Source organism: Euleptes europaea, chromosome 7, assembly GCF_029931775.1.
Source record: "Euleptes europaea isolate rEulEur1 chromosome 7, rEulEur1.hap1, whole genome shotgun sequence".
NCBI classification, from domain to species: domain Eukaryota; kingdom Metazoa; phylum Chordata; class Lepidosauria; order Squamata; family Sphaerodactylidae; genus Euleptes; species Euleptes europaea.
This window is the reverse complement of record NC_079318.1, coordinates 38,716,804-38,737,712: the sequence shown is the minus strand read 5'-3', so window position 1 is coordinate 38,737,712 and position 20,909 is coordinate 38,716,804. Positions and strand designations below refer to the sequence as shown.

Here is a 20,909-nt window from a genome sequence, read left to right as displayed (position 1 = left end):
GTTGAAACATCACCAACCAGTATTTCTTTACCTATACAATTTAATAGTGAGGATGTAAATGTAAAAGGGGGATGAAGTGTGTGTGTGTGTGTGGGTAGTGAATTAGTCTTGCCTGGAAGGGGCAACGGATCATAGAGCTTGAAATCCAGGTTATCTTCTTACGGTCAGTAAAATCAAGGACAGACAGATTCTGAGACTCAATAAAAGTGTACTTATTAAGTATACTTAATCATAAATATTAATACTGGTACAAATATCAACAATAATATTTGGTTTCAAATGCAGAGACTTAAAATCATGTACTTACTAAAATAGGACAGTGACACAGACTACCATCACAGAAATGCTGAAGAGCCAATTCACTTAAAAAATATAAACTATATTGAGCATAGCCTCTGAAGGACTTTGGGAGACCACAGATTCAGTTATAGAAAGGTAGCTCAAAAGATAGATTTTTTCCCCCACCTTTAGAACAATTGATCGGATTTACAAAATGGGAAATGTCAAGGTGATTTACAGCGCAATCCTACAGAGTCACTCCAGTCTAAGCCCATTCATTTCAATTGGCTTAGACTGGAGTAACTCTCTATAGGATTGCACTGTTACGGCATCAGTATCTCTGCTCCTTATACTTGTAGCTGAGTAGCAAGCCTTACAAGGGACACTTAATTAGTTTTAAAGAAAAGGAAAGTTGTTTTTAAGATAACTTAGTTATCCTGTTTCTGTGACTGTGGAAAAGGCTTTGCTGCCATTAATGGCTGTGTTGCAAGTATTTGGGGTTTGCATATTTTCCTTGATGAAAGTGCTCCTGTGTGAAGGTGATCCTTTGGTCCTCTGCTTCCTTGGCAGAACTGTGCTAAGTAGCACCAATGGCTGAAGGGCTCCTGCTGTTCATCTCAGAACAAGCTCTTGATCCTCTCTTGGAGGCTGGGGTTTGCCCCCACCCTACCTGTTGCTCATTGGCTTATGATCAAAAGATGCTTCTTCATCTGCTGCTTCCTCTCATAAACTCAGATAGATCAAGCTGTCCTTGTTGCTGGAGGGAAGAATTCTTTCAAAAATTTGTGCGAGCCAGTGTGGTGTAGTGGTTAGGAGCAGTGGTTTGGAGCAGTGGACTCTGATCTGGAGAACTGGGTTTGATTCCCCCCTCCTCCACATGAGCAGAAGACTCTAATCTGTTGGACCGGGTTGGTTTCCCCACTCCTACACTTGAAGCCAGTTGGGTGACCTTGGGCTAGTCACAGCTCTCTTAGAGCTTTCTCAGCCTCACCTCCCTCACAAGGTGTCTGTTGTGCGGAGAGGCAGGGAAAGCCAGGTTGATTCTCCTTAAAAGGCAAATAAAATTGGCATATAAAAAACCAACTTCCTCTCATGGGGGGAGTCTCATGTCCCCATTCCCTCTCCTTCTTGTGTTTCTTCTTTGTCTCTCCATTATAGCTTGCCTCCTCCCTTGCCTTCTGTCCCACCTACCTACCTACTTCCTTTTTATGTTCCTCCCCTGGCAGCCTCTGTCCCCACTCACTCACCCAACCCAGATTTTTTTGTTCCCACCTTTGCCCTTTTCTGCTGTTCCCCTTCGAGCTTTACCTTTCTTCCCTCCTTTTACTTTCCCCATCTGTCTCATTCCCCTCTCCTGCACTTGCACAATCTGAGGTTTGGATTTTTTTTTTTTATTTCCACATTTTCCTGCAAACCTGGAGTTTCTCCCAAGCTTGCAGAAAAGTACCTGCCCCCATCAAGGGTTTCCAGCTCTGAGTTGGGAAATACCTGGAGATTTTGGGGGTGGAGCCTGAGGAGGGCAGGGTTTGGGGAGGGGCTTAAATGGGGTATAATGCCATAGAGTTGACTTTCCAAAGTAGCCATTTTTTCAGGGAAACTGATCTCCATCGCCTAGAGATCAATTGTAATCCCAGGAGATCTTTGGTCACCACCTGGTGGTTGGCAACCCTATTCCTGCCTGTTAGGGTTGCCAGGTCCCTCTTTGCCACCAGCGGGAGGTTTTTGGGGTGGAGCCTGAGGAGGGCAGGGGTTGGGGAGGGTCTTCAAAGCCATAGAGAACAATTGCCAAATTGGCCATTTTCTCCAGGTGAACTGATCTCTATTGGCTGGAGATCAGTTGTAATAGCAGGAGATCTCCAGCTAGTACCTGGGGTTTGGCAGCCCTACCACCTGTCCTGCTCCATTGTGTGTGTTTTTTGATCTACACTCTATTGCTTGGTTCAGCAATGGATATAATAAGTGGGAGACATTTTTGATTCCCCCACCTTTTCCTCTTTCTCTCCCATGAAACCCCCCCTCACCACTCCCTTTTCCCTGCGTCCTTCTCTCATTCCCATCTACCAGCCAACTTACCTTTCTTTACCCTCGTCTTTAAATTTCCCTCCACCTGGCAGCCTGTGCATGGAAAAACTATGGCCCAGTAGCACAGTGCAGGCCAATAGGCCAGGCCCAGTTCCATGTGTGGGAATCCACAAGGTCTTAGGGAGACCTCCCTTTTCCCTGTAGAGCTTTCCTCACACTATTTCCTCTTTCCCTCCTCCTGGCAGCTGTCACACCCTCAACTTTCCTTGCTTCCTTCTCTACTTCCTACACACTAATCTGCCTTTCATTTGACTCCCCCCTATTTGCAGCTGTATTTATTATTCACTTCCCATATACCCCACTTCCCATATTTCTCCACAATGGGGACCCAAAGCAGCTTAAATAATTCTCTTCTCCTCCATTTTATTCTCACAGCAGCCCTGTGAGGTGGGCTCAGAATGTGTAACTGGTAGGGTTGTCAACCTCCAGGTGGTGGCTGGAGATCTCCTGCTATTACAACTGATCTCCAGCCAGTATAGATCAGTTCACCTGGAGAAAATAGTAGCTTTGGCAATTGGACTCTATGGTATTGAAGTCCCTCTCCTCCCCAAACCCTGCCCTCCTCAGGCTCCGCCCCAAAAACTTCCCATCAGTGGCGAAGAGGGACCTGATACCCTAGTAACTGGCCCAAGGTTATCCAATGAGCTTCTACTAGAATTGCCAGTTCCATGTTAGGAAATACTGGGAGATTTTGGGGGTGGAGACTGAGGAGGGTGGGGTTTGGGGAGGGACCTCAACGGGGTATAATGCCATAGAGTCTACCTTTGAAAGCAGCCATTTTTTCCAGGTGAACTGATCTCTGTCACCTGGAGATTAGTTGCAATAGCAAAAGATCTTTAGCAACCACCTGGAGGTAGGCAACTTTAGCTTCCACAGCAGAGTGGTGATTTGAACCTGGATCTCCCAAGTCCTGGTCTGAAACTCTAACCACTACATCACACTGGTTTGGTGTCACTGCTGTTGAACAGTAGCAAACAGCCAGTTCTGGATGTCTCGTGCAATATCAAGTTTCCCAATATTGCTACCAGACCTGGTCACAATGAGTCCTTCCTCAAGGTCCCTAGAAAGGGCCCTTCCCCCTCTCCCTGCCTTTTACTGACAGCAGGAAGGCTGTCCATACTATTACGTTTGCCTAGCAATACCCACAGTGGCCACTGAAAAGGCATTTATTTCTTAAAGAGACATGTGCTGCTTCTATGATTGGAAGTGGAAGGTTAATCTGTCAATGGTTTTTTTTTTTTTTTTTTGTAATTTCAGATTTTTTTGCACACTTGGGGCTTTTCGCAGGTTTATAGAAAGAACTGTCCTGTCTGTTCATGGCTCCAATCTCTGGATTTACGTATCCACAGATTTAGCCATAATGAGAATTAGATATATAAGTGGGGGGGGGGGTCTGTGATGGGGGGGTGGCCGCAGATCCCAATGGTGCCCAGCTGCCGAGCCAAGCGTGGGTCCCCGTGCCAGCCACCGTGGATCCTAGGCTCCTCCACCATTGCAACCACTGCCAGGCTCTAAGGAGGTAACGCTGTATTTAGTTTGGTGGGGATTTAAACCCTACATTAAAAAAAACCTTTTTGGAGTTTTTGGCAGACCCAGGGGGTCCTCCAAGTCTGCAGAAAAACCTGTTGCAGGGAAGTGTGCTCCCTATCTGCAGATTTAAGTATCGGCAGGTACAGGACACACATGGGAATTAGATATATAGACTGATGGTATTCTTGAATAAACTCTTATTGACATTACATAGGAGAATCATAGGCTTAGCCTTCTCCTACACACCTAGGTTATATTGTTCATTGATAACCAGGAGGAAGCAGGTGCAGATTAACACATCGGCAGTACAGTCCTAAACAGCGACACCCTTCTAACACTATTGACTTCAGTGGTATTAGAAAGGTATAACTCTCTTTAGAATCACGCTGTAATGGACTCACATGGTGATGCTGTCTAGCCACCCAGGTGAGACACCTCTGCCAGGAAATCTTGATGGGGGCTTGAGTCCCGGTGTCCCCATCAAGTTATACCCATGTTAAGGCCATTATATTTCCCCAAGAACTAGCAAATACCCATCATGACTGGGGCTGAGAAGTGTATACAGCAGGGCTGTCTGAGTGACTGTTTTGTGTGCGTGTTTAAACCTCATGGCTGATTAAAAATTTCCAGACGTTTTTAAAAAAAACAAAGAAAGATCTGCAGCACGTTAAAGACGAACACATTTCCGGTACAGTTTGGTGAACGTCAAAACATGTCTAAAGTTTTTGATACATTTTAACCACTTGCATAACATCTTATATTAACATTTGGCTGCAAGTTCTCTTTGCTCGGAACGGGATCTTTCATTCAAGTGCAATAAGCTGGTGGCATTCTGTTGCCCCATCAAATGCTGTCACTCACCCTGTATTAAAAAAAAACAAAACCAAATTGCACCTTGATCGCTGAAATACGTGTTTTCAGCCGGCTTTGCCGCTTATGCCTTTTCCTTTAAAAAAGAAAAAAAAAACAGTGCTGCAATCTGGGAATGAAGTCGCAGGGAAGTGTATGATGGGACTTGTAGGAGCACGGCTTCTGTGGCTATGCTGCTGTTGGTGGAGATAGGGACCCCAAGGCTACATTGCCAGTGGCAAGATCTGTTTCAGTCCTTATATCCCTCCAACACTAGATATATGCTGCTCAAGATCAATGGATCAAGGAGCTTCCAAGGGATAAAAGGCAAAAAGGCTATTGGTGGAGATCGGTAAAGAGACCCGGCCTGAATTTGCATTCCCGGTAGCGATTGGTCGCAGATTTCTCGGGTCACCTTTTCCGACGCTGCGATAAAACGCCGCGCTGGGATAAGGAGGCGGCTTGGGAAGAAAGCAGTCCGGGAGCGTTGCTCCAACATGTCTGAGCAATCCGAGGCCGGCGGTCTGCCTGACGAAGCAGCGTTTAGTGCCTGCTCCGATCCCGATCCCAGCACGAAGGTAAAGCGAGGAGACTTTAAAATGAGCTGTGGGTAAAGTGGAAGAGCAACGGCGGAAAGCAAGAGAGAAGGGATAGGGGCAGCGCGTTCTCTTCCTTCGTATGGAGTGTGCGAATGGGCCTGGAGTCCGCTTAGGTCGCGGGTTGCGGGGTCGTAATGGGATAGGGGGGCCCCCTGTTTCGGACCGGGCCAGGCAGAGGCGTTTCCCTGGCTGTGACCTTTCGCTCGCGGGTTTGCTTTTGCCGTCGTCTGGACATTCAAATCCCTCCCAGAATGGTTCAGTAGGCTGTCGCGGGCATTTAAAATAACTCTTTCGAAATGTGCTTGACAAGGGTGGCGTTTCTGCAGGGTGTGCCTGTGCGTATTCTTTACTTTGCCAGGGGTGTGACTGGTTTCCAGGTTTAACAACTCAGTATTTGCCAATAAGCAAACCTGGGTGGCCCAGGCGAGCCTGATCTCGTCAGATCTCAGAAGCTAAGCAGGGTCAGCCCTGGTTAGTATTTGGATGGGAGACCACCAAGGAAGTCCAGGGTTGCTGTGCAGAGGAAGGCATTGGCAAGCCACCTCTGTTAGTTTCTTGCTATGAAAACCCCAAAAGGGGTCGTCGTACGTCAGCTGTGACTTGATGGCACTTTACACACACACACACACACACTTTCCAATAAAGGAAGCCACAGCCTTCAATTTGCAAGATCTGAGCAAGGCTGTCAAAGACAGGACATTTTGGAGGACTTTCATTCATAGGGTCGCCGTGAGTCGGAAGCGACTTGACGGCACTTAACACACACACACACATTTACCATTCCAATACATTACCCACAACGGGACGTACTAAAACTTTGTGGGCAGTTATGTATTGTCTATGGGCAAGCGCTGTTCCTAGTTTTAGTAGGTCCCCAAATGGTCCTTCTTTCAGTAAAATGATTTGTGTACCGCCCAGCATTTCATCAGTGTTTTTCTAAGCCATTCTAGTGCTCATCCCAACCCCAGTTTGAAAAAATATGTTTTGCTGCTAGCTCAGGATGACCACTTTCCCTTTTGAGTGATCTGGCAAAATGCTTCTTGAGGTTTATAATATATGCTGTTTTGTCATTCCCTGCATTATTTCTTGTGGCTGATTGTAAAAATTCTGAATCAATAGACAAGTCTGGTAACCGTGGGAAAAGTTGCCATCTCCTAACAGTATGAAATTATAATTCTGTCAATCAAGTCTACACGGTGGCATATACTGTTACAATTGTATATTATATGTGGCCTTCAGATTTACACAAATCGCATTTGCATGTGTTCCGTATCTAGTCCTGCTCCTCTATGGAAATTTTTTATTTAGCTATGTAAGATCATATTAATATCATTTGGCCTTGACTTTGTTTGGGCCTGTATTTCACTTATTAATTGAAACCCCACGCCCCATATTCTAATGTTGACTTTTTCATAGTACACCAGAGTATAACAGATGTTCTTTCTGCAGGATTTTATTCTACAACAAACAATGCTAAGAATAAAGGATCCTAAGAAGTCGCTTGATTTTTATACTCGAGTTCTTGGCATGACGTAAGTGTTAATGGTTTCAGATTAGGTTTTTTAACGGCGTATTCTTCCAAAAAACGTACCTGCTAGTTCTGTAAAAGTACAAAGTTAGAGACTTAAGTTCAGGACTCACTTTCTGCATGACCTACACTGCCATCCTATGCAGAGTTATTTCAGTTTAAGCTCACTGAAATTTGTAGGCTTACACTGGAGTAATTTTGAGCAGGTTTGCAGTGTCAGAGTTAATAAATCACACACTGCATTTTGTTTACTACAGCTAATGGCAGAGGAAGGGTGAGAGAACGCTTACATTCTGGATTCCAACTTGAATGGGCTTCAAAAAATTCAAATAATGAATAAGACATGCTACTTATAGGTGAAATTTACTGTCTAAGCTTTTTGACCTGAGGCAGTATCATGGCATAGGAGGACTGATTCGCAGAATGATCTGATGATTCTTACATGTTGTTAATTATTCAGTGGGAAGTTATATTGCCTTAATTGAGAAGTACCTCTAGCAAGTTTGTGTCTTTACACATAGGTGTAAACTGAGAACACCAGTTCTACATGACATGTCTGATCTTAACAAAGTACCCACTGTCATCGTCTGTGCTTGAAAATCTTGACTAATAGGGTGTATGAGGATTTGATGCGACTCTGTTATGAACACCATTGGCTCGTTTCTATTTCCTTGCTTCTGGCGGATTAATTTTGCTGTTTGAGTGAAAGGTAAAGATGTTCAGCAGGAGTAGTAATTTAAGGAAGCTGGGAAGAAGAGGAAAATGCTTGTCCTCTAGAATGGTTCTGTGAGCATCCATGCAGAAGGGAGTACCAATTTAGTTACCATTTCTGTCATTATTGTTGCGTAACATTTGGCGCAAGCTCCGTGGCCTGTTTCAAACTGGGCAAACAGCCTTGGCATTTAACTTTGTTCTTTTAAAAGGTACAGCACAGAGCCAACAATTGATCTGTGTATTCTTGTTCAGAAGTTCCAAGTTTTGTTACGGAACCCATGTCCAACCACAATAGCCAATGTGGTGTAGTGAGCAGAGAATCAGACTGAGAAGACATTTATCTATTTATGATTCATTTATGCCTTCTTTCTCCCCAATGGGGACCCAAAGCAGCTTACATTGTTCTCCTTTCCTTAATCTTATCCTCAGAACAACCCTGTGAAGTAGGCTGAGAGTGTATGACTGGCCCAAGTCTTCCATGGCAGAACGGGGAGTCGAACCGGTGACTCACAGATCCTACTCTGACACTAACTAGGCAACACCGGGTCTTGCTGACTTGGGTTCAGATCCCAATTTAGCTCATAGATTGAACTGGGACATTCAACTTAACCTTCCTCACAAGATTGTTGTGAGGATGAAACAGCGAAAGATGTTGAGCCCCTGGAAAAGTTTTTTTTTTGCATAAGTACGATATTTGCAAAGTTAATATATCTTTTCCTTAGAAAACAAAATGTGACAGTTGAGGCCCTCCAAAAACAAACACCCCCCCTGCTTCATACCTAGTTTGGGTTGTGCAGATTTTACAGGCCTCTGTTGTATATTTTTTGTGCTACAGTTAGTGACGGGATGTAACCCACCTTGTACTGTCACCTTCCAGGGATTGTATCTTTCTGTAGGCTGTTGTTACAAACCTGTTGCACTTTGCTTAGCTAAATAGGCTGCCATGCTGCAGGTTCTTCTTCGGAATTCTAGTGAGAGCAAGACTAACCACACACAGCAAGTTGGATTTACAGATCAAACCAGTTTACTAAGTACAATAGTGCATTACATTAGTGGCATCAAATAATCAAGTAAAAACCTGCAAAACACGTCATAGTATCTCACTCTAGGGAATTAAGAGTTCTAATAGAAGGTATGTGGTGGTCAGCCAGTCACTTCAGAGCTAGAGAGCATGTCTGGCCTTTTCAGGGATGGCAGGGAGGAGGTTAGCACCCATGGTTGTACCTAGCTTTGCTCTTGCTTGGTTGGAGACCATAGAAACAAGCTGAATTTCTTGGCATGGTAACGTTTTCTCTGGGCTTCTCCCTCTCTGGATTGTTTAAGTTCATGTTTGCTAGATGGTCCACTTTTGAGGAAAAACGCTTCAGTTAGTTTAAATGGGAAGGTGAAAAGTTCAGTCACACTGTCTCCTTGCAACTCCCCCTGCCATGCATCTTGTCCAAGACTGACATACTGTCATATGTACGTGTGAAGCAAAGGCTTAAGCATGATTTTAGCAATTCCTAACCATGCCTGTTCAGTCTCCCTCCACACTCTCTTTACATGTTGCATCAAGCAGCTGTTTCTATTCTAAATTATTACTTTGCATTAGCTGTGCCCCCTCCTACCTTGAGACACCTGGGCCAGTTTAACCATAAATCTCTTTGCTTTTCTCTTCTAGAAACTTACCAGAGAGTCCTTCAGTAACTGGCTTTGTTCAGTTCTTAACAGCAACTTAGCAGATCACCTATTTGACACATAGGCCTCTCTAGAGCACTTTTTCTCTGCTGCGGCCTCTGGATTTTTAATTCCTTAGTCAAGTTCTGCCTGACTTGGGTCTGGAGTCCATGTACCCCTAATGTTCCTTGTGCCCCAATACATCTTTTGGCTTTTTTTGAAGTCTTAAAGCATTTTAATATCTGCACACATCTTAAATAAGTGCATGGTGTAAGCAGCAGCAATATTTTTTCCCTGTTCCCTGCTGAAAAGCAAGTGGTAGAAGTATTGCTTTTCTAGCTTTGCTTTCAGTGACTGCAGAATAGCTGTAAGTGTTCAGCGCCTTTTGGCATAAGAATGCAATTTCACGTATTTGAATATATCTGGCGGTGCCCTGTTGCCTCTTCCCTCATGACTTCATATCAAACTGTTGTCTTGTAGGCTACTCCAGAAGTGTGACTTTCCTGCTATGAAATTCTCCCTCTATTTCCTGGCTTACGAAGATAAAAATGATATTCCAAAAGATGCCAAAGAGAAAACAGCTTGGACTTTTTCTAGGAAGGCCACACTGGAACTCACACAGTGAGTGTTACATTGCTTTGTCTACATATTTTTAACAGATGAATTATAGCTACTCTATGTTCTCCCACAAATGGACCTTGAGCTTGTTTGGCGAGTCTACCCTTGACTGAAGAACGGTACATTCCTTCTATCTGGGATGGCCTTCCTCTTCCACTGAGCGCGCAGCTTCGGGAGGGATGCACATGGAGGGGTGAGGGAGGTAGAGGACACCTGCCTAGCTAGCCAGATCAGCTGAATCAACCCTGGTGATCAATGGGGTGACAGATGTCACAGCCAGATCGCCCTCACATCCAAATTGTAGCTACGTATTGTCGGCTATCTCGATTCCCTCCCCCCCCCCAGGGAATTATCATAGCTATGATTAGTTTAATGCTACCTTACTGTACAAGTCTTGAGAGCAGAGTACCTGTTGCATACCTTGAGTAACCACAGCAGTTTGCTGAAACACCCTGGATCAGGGATAATAACTTTCAGGGCAGACAAGGCAACTTTTGAGGAGTCAGAAGCCCTGTTAATTTTCATTTAGAAAAAAAATTAAACTTTGGTCCCACATGAAGCAGTAAGTGTGCTATGTCATTTGGGGCGGTGGAGGGGGAAGTATATTACCACTCAGGTAATTTTCTACATTTGGAGTATACCATTAAAATTATACCATTAGTAGGCATTAAAATGGAAAAAAAAAGTTGAGTACTTGACATGTACAAGTAAATTCCCACGAATAGAATAGTCTTCTGGGAGAGATTAGACTCCAAAGTGAAAAGAAATACGAAAAAATAATGTTGTTAAAGGTAATACTCATTATATAGGCAATGCTTTTTGAATTTAACATATGCTTGTCACTTGCTCTTAAAAATAAAACATTCATTCCAGCATATGCTTCAAATCATAACAAAGTGTCTTTCAGTTCTTGTCAGTGTGTCACCATATGTTATTACTGCAAAAACGAAAGTCTACCCAGAATGTTTTGACTGCAATGAAGTGCTAAGAATAAATCTGAAACATCCCTGTCATCTAAAACTTTTTAAAAATATAAGTGATATGTAGCATAGTGTGAACATGAGAAAAAGATGGTTGTGGGCTACAGCAAAGAGCTTGCCTACAAAGAATCGAGGCTCTATCTGCATCCACTCTTACCTTATATACTTTGTGCCTTTTGTCGTTGAAACAGTACTTGAGGCTTACTTCTTGTGTGTGTGGGTTTTTCCTTTAGTGTATGATTCGTATATAGGGTTGCCAACCTCCAGGTAATAGCTGGAGATCTCCTGCTATTACAACTGATCTCCAGCCGATAGAGATCAGATCTCCTGGGGAAAATGGCCGCTTGGCCATTGGACTCTATGGCGTTGAAGTCCCTCCCTGCCCTCCTCAGGCTCCGCCCCAAAAACCTCCCGGCGGTGGTGAAGAGGGACCTGGCAACCCTATTCGTATAAGATAGCAATGTCTGAAATTCTACTTGGTTTTTGATTTCCTGACGTTGGGGGTGAGGGGGAGATAGAATCAAAGCCTGGATCTTCTCTCTGCCCTAGTAATCCTGACCCAACACTAGAACCAATGGTGGTGAAATGGTGAATAAGAACATTGGTTTCGGTGCACAAGCTCTGTACTTCTAGCAGAGGCAGAAAGAGTAAGGTTTCAGGCTACCAAGCCATCCTAGCAACATGCACACCTGGTCTACACATGCAGCAAAATAAGGTGGTAGAATTCTGAATGGGCTGTACTGCTTTAGATGGCAGGTAGAATGTAATGTGTTCAGTGTTTCTGCATATAAAATTTCCCTGCAAATAAATATATAAAGCTCACAATGGTGAAAGATTCAGGTCCAGTACTTTACATGTTGTACTAGTTTTCTACTTATTGGGAATTACGAATGTAGGAGAACTATCACTCCTGGAGTCTGAAGTAGTACAGTCCACTCTGCCACTTCATATTGCTGCATGTGTTACTCAGTTACAAGAGGGAAGGAAAGGCAATTCAGACTGTCTGCATCATTTTCTTATTGTAAACATTCAGTAGGTATCCCGTTTGTTTAACTTATGGCAAGTGTAGACCTTTTGGTCTGCAGCTACCACAGGCTTATTCAGTTGGTGGGTTCTATACTAGGAGTACATCAGAAATTGGATTTTGGTTGAAAGGATGAGAAGAAAGGCATTGTGGAGTCAAAATATCTCAACAGGGGCCTTCCTAAATGCTTTCCCTCTGTGTAGATTCAGTGAGGGCGCTCCAGATTACAAGTAGAAAGCAAGAACATAATTTAGTATGGTTTAGCTCAGTATAAAATTTTGAAGGAAAAATCACAACTTTTGCTCGTTCAAAGTGCCAAGTGATGGCAAATTGCAATAGAACAGTAAAAACAAAAACTGAAGAAAGAAATAACAGGATTATACAGAGATGCCCAATTGTGTTTAAGTTGGATACTATTTGAGTAGATTGAAAACAAGAGCTCCAACGTAAAGAATAATTGTACAGTAAAGGTTAGTTGAGTGGCAACTGGCATACTGAGGGACCATCCTGATTCATTCATGTACCCCCTCCCCCAGCTTGGCACTGCTGCTTTTTTGCCAGGTTGGGGTGCCAATGAGACAGCAGCAGTGCTGAGCAGGTGGCAGCAGACTGTGCTGCAGATCCCTAGGCATGGTTGTCACCTGCGCAATCTAGCTGGCCTCTCATCGCCAGGTAAAAGATTTGTTAACCAGCATATTTGGTTAACAGACAACCCCTGTTCCCTGTGGATGGCAGCTCACAATGCTTTTACTTTATTGCCAATCTACAAATTTTCTAGATCTTTCTGAAACAGCAGAAGTCTGTAACCTTGCTTGCTGAAACATCTGGAACAAGTGGGTGTTTTACTCTTCCAGAAAATCTTTGTGGTTAGTCAGTAATTTAAAAAAATCTTGTACCTTTCATAAAACGAGGTAATGTAAAGGGGAATATAAAATGAAAATGTTCATTGATTAACTGGAAGATGCCAGTGTCCACTTTCCATAGGGGACTATTGCCTTTCCATAATTACCTTTGAACTGCATCCTGATTTAAAATGCTTATTGTAAATGAAGTAAAAGATACTAATGTCCATAGTTCAGAAAAAATATCATTACTTATAACAACTGTTTACTGGTGCTTGTCCTCCTGTTAACTGGTTGCTTAGCTGTAGGTTAAATCCTGTGATTTGTGATCTGAGTGGAATGGACCTTTCCTGCCTCCTATCATAGCCCTGGGAAAATGCTGTCTCTAGTGTCTGTGTGTGGGGGGGGGGGGGGAGGGAGAACAGCACCAGGCAGATCTGCAGTAGGAGGGGCAAGTTAGCAAAAATTGCTTCCACAGCAGAAGTGCACTTGCTCTGATAGAAATGGACTCTAGGGTACAACCACATTAGGATAGATATTCTTTTCATTTTTGCTGCTCTCCAGAGTATTTTTCCTCTTTCTGCTCTTCCTCTCTCATTAAATATTTGTGCTTTCTAAAATGGTAAAGAGTCTTTGGTTTATTTTAAAATGTATTCATCAACATGCCCTTTTCCTTTCATTTCTCCCCTTTTCTTCTCTCAGCAACTGGGGTACAGAAAATGATGAGAACCAGGCTTACCACAATGGCAATTCAGACCCACGAGGATTTGGTATGTTGTGACATGCTTTGGCTTTCCTTACAATCTCAATTTTTCATTTCAGCGTTGTCTGTAAACCTCTAAAAAAATCTAAAACTCATAATTGAATACCAATCCATTTTCAGGCCTGCCATAAATATAGACTAAAAATATTTTTCAACCCATATATCCCGTAAAGTGGCAAAATTACTCCTCATTCTTAATCACTTCAGAAACCTAAAACAACCTAGCACTTCCTCTCCCCCCCCCCCAATATGAGGCACAAGATTTTGACAGCACATTCTAGATCTTGACAAGGAGGCCATGATCTGCAAGTGACTGAAGAGACAAATCCAGTTCTTTTCTTCTTACTCTTTGCCACACCCCTTGTTGCTTAGCCAGTTCTTGCTTATTAAAACTTATCATTGTTATGACTGATCCTTTGCGGAGGGGAAAAAATGACAGTCATGCAAGACAGGTGGTACAGTTCACTAGCTTACTGCTTTTCAGTTCACTAGTGTAGCTATGGCTTACTGCTTTTTCCCCCAATTAAAATTGGAAAAATTGAACTTGCAGTATTTCCCCCCCCCCCTTTCTGGTCAGTTTCATTCTTTTTTCCTGCTGTGCATAGAACTATGAAATTATATCCTGTAGTACTGTACTTAGAGCCCCGTGGCGCAGAGTGGAAAGCTGCGGTACTGCTGTCCAAGCTCTGCTCACAGCCTGAGTTCGATCCCAATGGAAGTTGGTTTCAGGTAGCCGGCTCAAGGCTGACTCAGCCTTCCATCTTTCCGAGGTCGGTAAAATGATTACCCAGCTTGCTTGGGGTTAAAGGGAAGATGACTGGGGAAGGCACTGGCAAACCACCCCATAAACAAAGTCTGCCTAGAAAACGTCGGGGTGTGATGTCACCCCATGGTCAGGAATGACCCAGTGCTTGCACAGGGGACCTTTACCTTTAGTACTGTACTACAAGATATGATTGTGTTCCTATACTGTTCACTGATTCTTTAGAACAAAGTTTCTACTACTTTCTGCAGTGGAGAAAAATGAGCCGGAGGGCTCAAGTTGGCCAAACCAGCTTTAAAAGAGAAAATGTATACTGCTCACTCATTCATACGTTAGGTTGGGACTGGTATAGAAGTTTTTTTCCATGAGAAAGTTAGTTCCTCACCTTGAGATCCCACAGAAAATGTGGCTTTAAATTTTCTGGATAACATTTTCTTCTCTTTGTGTTGGGATAGGATGAATGCACTCTTCAGTAATGCAAACATAATTGATTTATGAAAGAAAGTATCAGTCTCATATTCAGTCCTCATATCATTGTGGCTTTGTTGCTGTTCAGGTCACATTGGAATCGCTGTCCCTGATGTAAATGCAACTTGTAAAAGATTTGAGGAGCTGGGAGTAAAATTTGTCAAAAAACCAAATGATGGTAAGTCTTTGCCATAAACCAGTGGTTCTAAACCCTTAAGGGGTGTGTGTGTGTGTGTGTGTGTGTGTGTGTGTAAAAATTTGAAGGAAAGAATCCTGAGATAGCACCAGCCAAGTCCTAATGGACTTCATGTCCCCTAGCAGAGTATTCCCACTGATTGGATTTATGGGAGCAACTGCTCCCCCGCTTGCCCAATCACTAGCTTGATTTGCAAAAAATAACTATGATTTGCAAAAAAACTGAATTATTTCATAGTAACTATGAATTATTTAAGGAAGAAGCTTATGTCTTGTAATATTTGTTTAAAGCCAGCATTTAATCACTTATCCCAGCCCATCAGTCCTTGCATGCAACAGGAGGCTGTATGTACACAACAATATGGATGGATTGCTGTGTGCTTACCCCATGGCAGACTCCATTGAGAAGCGGGACCCAGCCACAGAAAGCCTAAGAGATGTTGCCATAACGCTCCCCATATCTGTTTATCATGCAGAATAAATTAGTATACATGAAGGTACCTGGTCGCTAGTGGTTTTTATGTGTCATGATTCCCAGAATTCAGTTATTGTTTGTAATTCTTGTGGCAAGTAAATGCAATGAGGTTTCAGTCATTTATCCTATGTGAATACAGTTTAGGTTTGCAGAACTACTTGCATGGTTTTAGTTTTCTTAGAACTGATAGTCATCTTGAATCTTCCAGTTGAATAGCAATGGGACATAAAAATGAACACTTTAAATTGTCTGCCATTTCTGCAGATGTCGTCTGTGAGAGATGCTCTTCAATATAATTTGAGAGGCTTGAAATGTGTAGCAGTTTTGAATTCTCACAGTATCTCCATCTTTTATAGGTAAAATGAAAGGGCTGGCTTTTATCCAGGATCCTGATGGCTATTGGATAGAAATCCTGAATCCGAATCACATGGTGACTCTTACCTAAGTTGGAAATACTGCAAAGCGATCTTTTATCAAGAGAGACTGAAAATACACAAAAATGTTCTCCTGTTGTGAAGCATGTACTGGATTTAAGAAAGTTTATTTAGTAATCGAAGCCCATCTAGTATAATCAAGTGGTCCCTTGTTTTTCTTTTTTTCTTGGATGTGTTCCCCCCCCCCCGGCTTTTCAGTTCGGCTTATTCTGAAGATTTTTGCAGAGTTTCTTTCATTGCCATACTTTCTTTCTTAGTCTTAATAAAAGTTTTGGGCAGGAAAATTGCTACATTTGCCTTAATTCAGATATGCTGAAAAGACAAAGATAGGAAACTTAAATGCCTTTGAAATCGGAATAGTATGCAGAAGTCTTATTCCTTTTTCCACTGATAGGGCCAGTGCTCCATTTGAACATTAGAATTTGTTCAGCTCTCAATATATGACAGTAAGCAAATCTTGTGACACTCTGCAAATACTTCAATTTCTTATGGAAGTGTTCAGTTTATTAGAGTAAAAAGTGTAGCCCATATTGCTGCTGAAACCAGTCCATTCTCTAGACTAGGTGCCATGGAGAGCCTTTCATCCAAGAACAAACAATATAAGGAACATACTATGGTAGAATGTGCACTTAAAGATTGCCATAACCCCTGTGTATGTGCATGGGATAAATGTTAGTAAATGCAACCATTCTTGTCTTTTAGGGACTAGGTAATAAGGGTTGTATTTTTAAAAGTGCGTGCATAATATAATCTTTTGTGTTGATACAGCTAAATACAGAAATCTGATGTAATCTAAATCTATCCATCTGAAATATTAATAGCATACCTATGCTGGCATAACTTTTACCTGCTCTTTAAAATAATAGTTGAATTCTGAAATGGTGTAACTGAGGTTTATAAGTCTGATTCATGAGCCAGTTAGTGGTGGTTGGTGTTTATATTGACGTATTTGACCTGGGGTTCTCAACGTGGCGCCCCCAAGTGCTTTTACAAGGTGGGGTGGGGTCAGGTGGGGCTTTTCCCAGCAAGGCTCCTGACTGGTCATTGGATGTTTGATTGGCTTAAATACTGCTTTGGCAGCAGCTGCCTCCACAACACAAGGATCTTCACTGTGTGACTGAAGGTAAGTTGTGGCAGCCATTTTGTAGCTGGCCCTGCCTCCTGTAGCAGCCATTTTGTGCTTTGACTGCCATGTTGTGTCAGAATTCCAATGGTGCCCGCAGCCTCAAAAAGGTTGGGGACCCGTGTTAGACTATGCAACACACATTTTGCCAAGAAGCCCTACCTAAGTTGTCTTAGCTGATACATTGTTAGCAGCACTTTAGATTTCCTTTTGGAATGCAGTGACATCAAATAAAAAGTATTTATTTCTGAGCAAAGTTCTGTGACACTCTTTTGCCAGAACACAGCTAAAAAGATGCAAATGAGGAAGAGTTGGGTGGGATGCCCCCAGTCCCACTCCAAATACTGGACCTTCCACCCTCCTGTGCTTAGAGAGATGATGAACAGGTGCTGCAACTGGCAAGAATTGCTGGTTTGGTCCAATTCAAATGGACTACTTGCCATGGGCTTAGGTCAACGGTTCCCAACATAGTACCCATGGATGCCATGACACCTGCCAAGTGTTTTTAGAAAGTGGGCAGGGCCTCATGGATGGGGCATTTTGAGTTTTGGTGTTTATTGTATAATGGTGACAGTGGCTTTATGTAAAGTACTTTAGATGTCAAACAGCAGAGTGATGTTCTAAAAACAGTGGGACTTGCTTCTGTCTAAACACTTAAGCGCAACATGCCTGAAATGCTGAATGTTCCATACTGGAACTTCTAGTGAAGTCATCAGATCGTTCTGATTTTCATGTATGCTTATAATTCAGGCGGGAGTTGATAACATTTTGGTAACTTTTCAAAAATCTATGTTCCTATCAAAATTGGCCGGGAATCTTTGTGAACACATCATGTGTGCAATGATCCACATCACCAGCCCTTCAGCACCAACAGGCGTTAACAAATGTGCATATGCAGAAAAATATTTTTGAACAGTATGTTAATCTTCAAATGCATTCTGTTAAACAGAGCTTTGGTCTACTATCAGGGTTAGGCATAACTTCACTCCCTAACATCTTGTGGTTGGCTCAGCTTCCCCCAGCAGCCATTGTGTGGTTGTGTCCACCACCATCTATCAGAAATCTGAAGGTACTCTCAGGCGCAAAAAGACTAGCTTAGATTAACAAGGCAGAAGTGCCAAAAGGATCTGAGACATGCCGATTGAGGCCTAGTGGGAGGAAGAGTGGAACTTGTACTTTTAAAAGAGCATTTAAGTATTGGGCACATGTTGTGATAACTTGCTGGTTCTAGATAATAACCAAGTCTCTACAAGTCGCTTCAGCCCGAAACATTACATATTGCAGTTTTCTAACTTAAATGTTACCAAGGGATGTGTTTCTCAAGGGCAGCTGAAACAAGCTCAACAACCCACGTTGATAAAAGACACTTAGGTACCTATCTACATGCTCTTGGACAATAAGCACTTCCAAGACCTTTGTTTTAACTAAGCAATCAACTCCCACCCCTGGTCAACATGCCCTTTATAATCTTGGCACAGTTTGAAGTATTTTCGGAAGTTGAGCAGCCCAAGAATGCAAAATGGCTAAAAACATGTTTTTCTCCAGTGTGCGGCAGATGGTATGTTTAGCCATTAATCCTGTGTGTAAAGTGCCTTCAAGTCGCAGCCTACTTATGGCGACTCCTTTTGGGGTTTTCATGGCAAGAGACAGAGGTGGTTTGCCAGTGCCTTCCTCTGCACAGCAACCCTGGACTTCCTCGGTGGTCTCCCATCCAAATACTAACCGGGGCTGACCCTGCTTAGCTTCTGAGATCTGACGAGATCAGGCTAGCCTGGGCCATCCAGGTCAGGGCAGCCATTAGTCCTACAACCACTCAATAATAGTGAAACTATACAATGCAAACACAGCAACACCTACGGAAATTCAAGTAACTGTGCAGCATTTACCCGTCACAGTGCTGTAACTCACAGTGGGTAGCCGTGTTAGTCTGTCTGCAGTAGTAAAGGGCAAGAGTCCTTAAAGACTAACAAAAATATTTTCTAATAGGGTATGAGCTTTCCCCAGTGACAGTACATTTCTGCCATATTCACGTTTCAAGAGTAAAGCCTGTCCTGTTTAATTATCTGGTGCGGTATCTTTGCCGTTGATGACGGCTGAATATCTAAGCCAAATTGCTGCAAAAACGCTGCATGGGTAACAGGGCGGCGCCTGGCTTCACCCTACAGCTCGGTGCCCCCAGGGCCAGCGCCTGTCATTTTTGCGCCCTAGGCAAGGCTAACTACATGCGCCCCCTCCCCATTGCTAACCAATTTTCAAAAACAGATGTCTTGTAGGAAAATAAAATAAAAGCACCAAACTTTTTATATGAAGACATTATAATTTTTTGTTATTATTGTATTTGTTTTATTATAAAAATAAAAAAAAATTACACTAAAAAAAGGCATTATAATTAATTATATTCCATAGCACTGTTGAGGTACTTATCTTAAAATAATATATATATATATATATATATATAGATTGTCAGTTGCATTATTTCTCTCCCCCCCCGCCCCCCAGAAAGTAATCGGTTTAAAACCGTTGCTCTCAGGCCAGTTCTGCGCCCTGGGCGACGGCCTAGTTCGCCTCAATGGGTGAGGCCGACGAGGAGGGGAGGCGCGGCCAGCAAGCAAGGGGGCGGCGGCGGCCCTTGTACCCAGCTTTGCTCCGCCTCTCCGGCTGCGCCAAGTCCGGGCCAGCGAGGAGGGCCGCGCGGGGGTGGGGCCCATCTACTGTCCCCCACGAGAAGCGGGGCGCGCCACGAGAAGAGCCCTGTCCGCAGGGCCGCTCCGGCCTGCTCGCCCGCCGGCGCACTACGCAAGCTCAGCCTCGGCCCCGCCTTCCCCTCCAGCTCCCTCCAATCCTCCCCCTCGTTGCCAATGACGTCAGCACGCAGAGGAGCGGGGAACGCCGTTGCTAGGTGACGTCAGCGCGCGGGCCGACGCAGGAACGCGGCAGCCGGGGGGTGGGTGGGACGGAGGGGGGTGGTGAAGCGCTTCAGCCGGTAAGTCTGGGGAGTGGGAGTGGGAGTGGGAGTGGGGGTGGGGGTGGGGTCCTCCTTCGGCACCTCGTTTGCAGGGTCGCGCGCTCGTTAAGGGACGGGGGGAGGGGCGGCAGTAGCTACTTGTCCCCGTGCTGGAGCGCCACACCGGCCCTCTCCCGCCTCTGATGCCTCGCTGTGCTTTGCGAGGGGGCTGGGGTCTGTAGTGGCCCTGGGCCGCTTTATTGGGGTCGGTGGTAGAGGGAGGGCTTGAACTAACGGCCCCTTGCATGGCTTCGCCGGGGAGAGGCCCACGCGGTAGCCCTTCTGCAGCTGGCTGAGGGCCAGGCATGCCCACTCCACAAGAGTCACAAACACAACAAAGCCACGAGATCCCTTTGCAACCCTCTTTGATCTAATCCCTTATCTATACTGGGTGTTAATTTTACATTGGGTACCGATTTAATAATGTTGGATAGGATAAGAACAGGTTAATTAAATTAATATTGGGATTAGCTCCGTTAGCAAAAAGTTTATACAATTTATTTTTAGGTGGAAGAGGGAGAGGGGGAAGTCATTTTATTGTTAAATTAGTGATATGACTTGTTTTTTTTATTGCTACTATTATTTTTACTATTGGTTATTGTTTTCATGTTGATATGTCAAATAAAAATATATTATTTAAAACAAACAGATTCCTTTGCGACCCTTGCCTCTGCAGGAGAGGTTCCTTTGAGGGCTCGGTGGCTTTTCTCCGAATTTAACCTCCAGCTGCTGCTTCTGCATCCGCCTTCCTCTGCTTCCTTCCCTGTCTTCCATCGTTTTATCTTTTTCAGCCATTGGGGGTTACCGCACTAGTATTCCCAGCGATGTATTAAGAGTTTGAAAATGTTACAAAAAATACTGTTTGCACTTTGTTTGGCCCCTTTAGCTGTGAAGACGTCTTCCAACCATTTATAAGCCGTGGTATCCAAAAACCCTTTTAAAGCGATGTTTTTTACAACATTTTCATACTCTTAATACATCGC

The 20,909-nt window shown here is 43.7% G+C and overlaps 1 protein-coding gene across 1 annotated transcript; it reads left to right on the top strand.

Moving 5' to 3' along the window:
• Positions 1-5,234: 5,234 nt before the first annotated feature.
• Positions 5,235-15,874, top strand: GLO1 (glyoxalase I). Its single transcript, XM_056853085.1, has 6 exons — positions 5,235-5,318; positions 6,789-6,871; positions 9,718-9,858; positions 13,404-13,471; positions 14,784-14,873; positions 15,722-15,874. Exons 1-6 carry the CDS (start codon positions 5,238-5,240, stop codon positions 15,808-15,810), a joined length of 552 nt encoding a protein of 183 aa, XP_056709063.1. The 5' UTR covers positions 5,235-5,237; the 3' UTR covers positions 15,811-15,874.
• Positions 15,875-20,909: the final 5,035 nt, after the last annotated feature.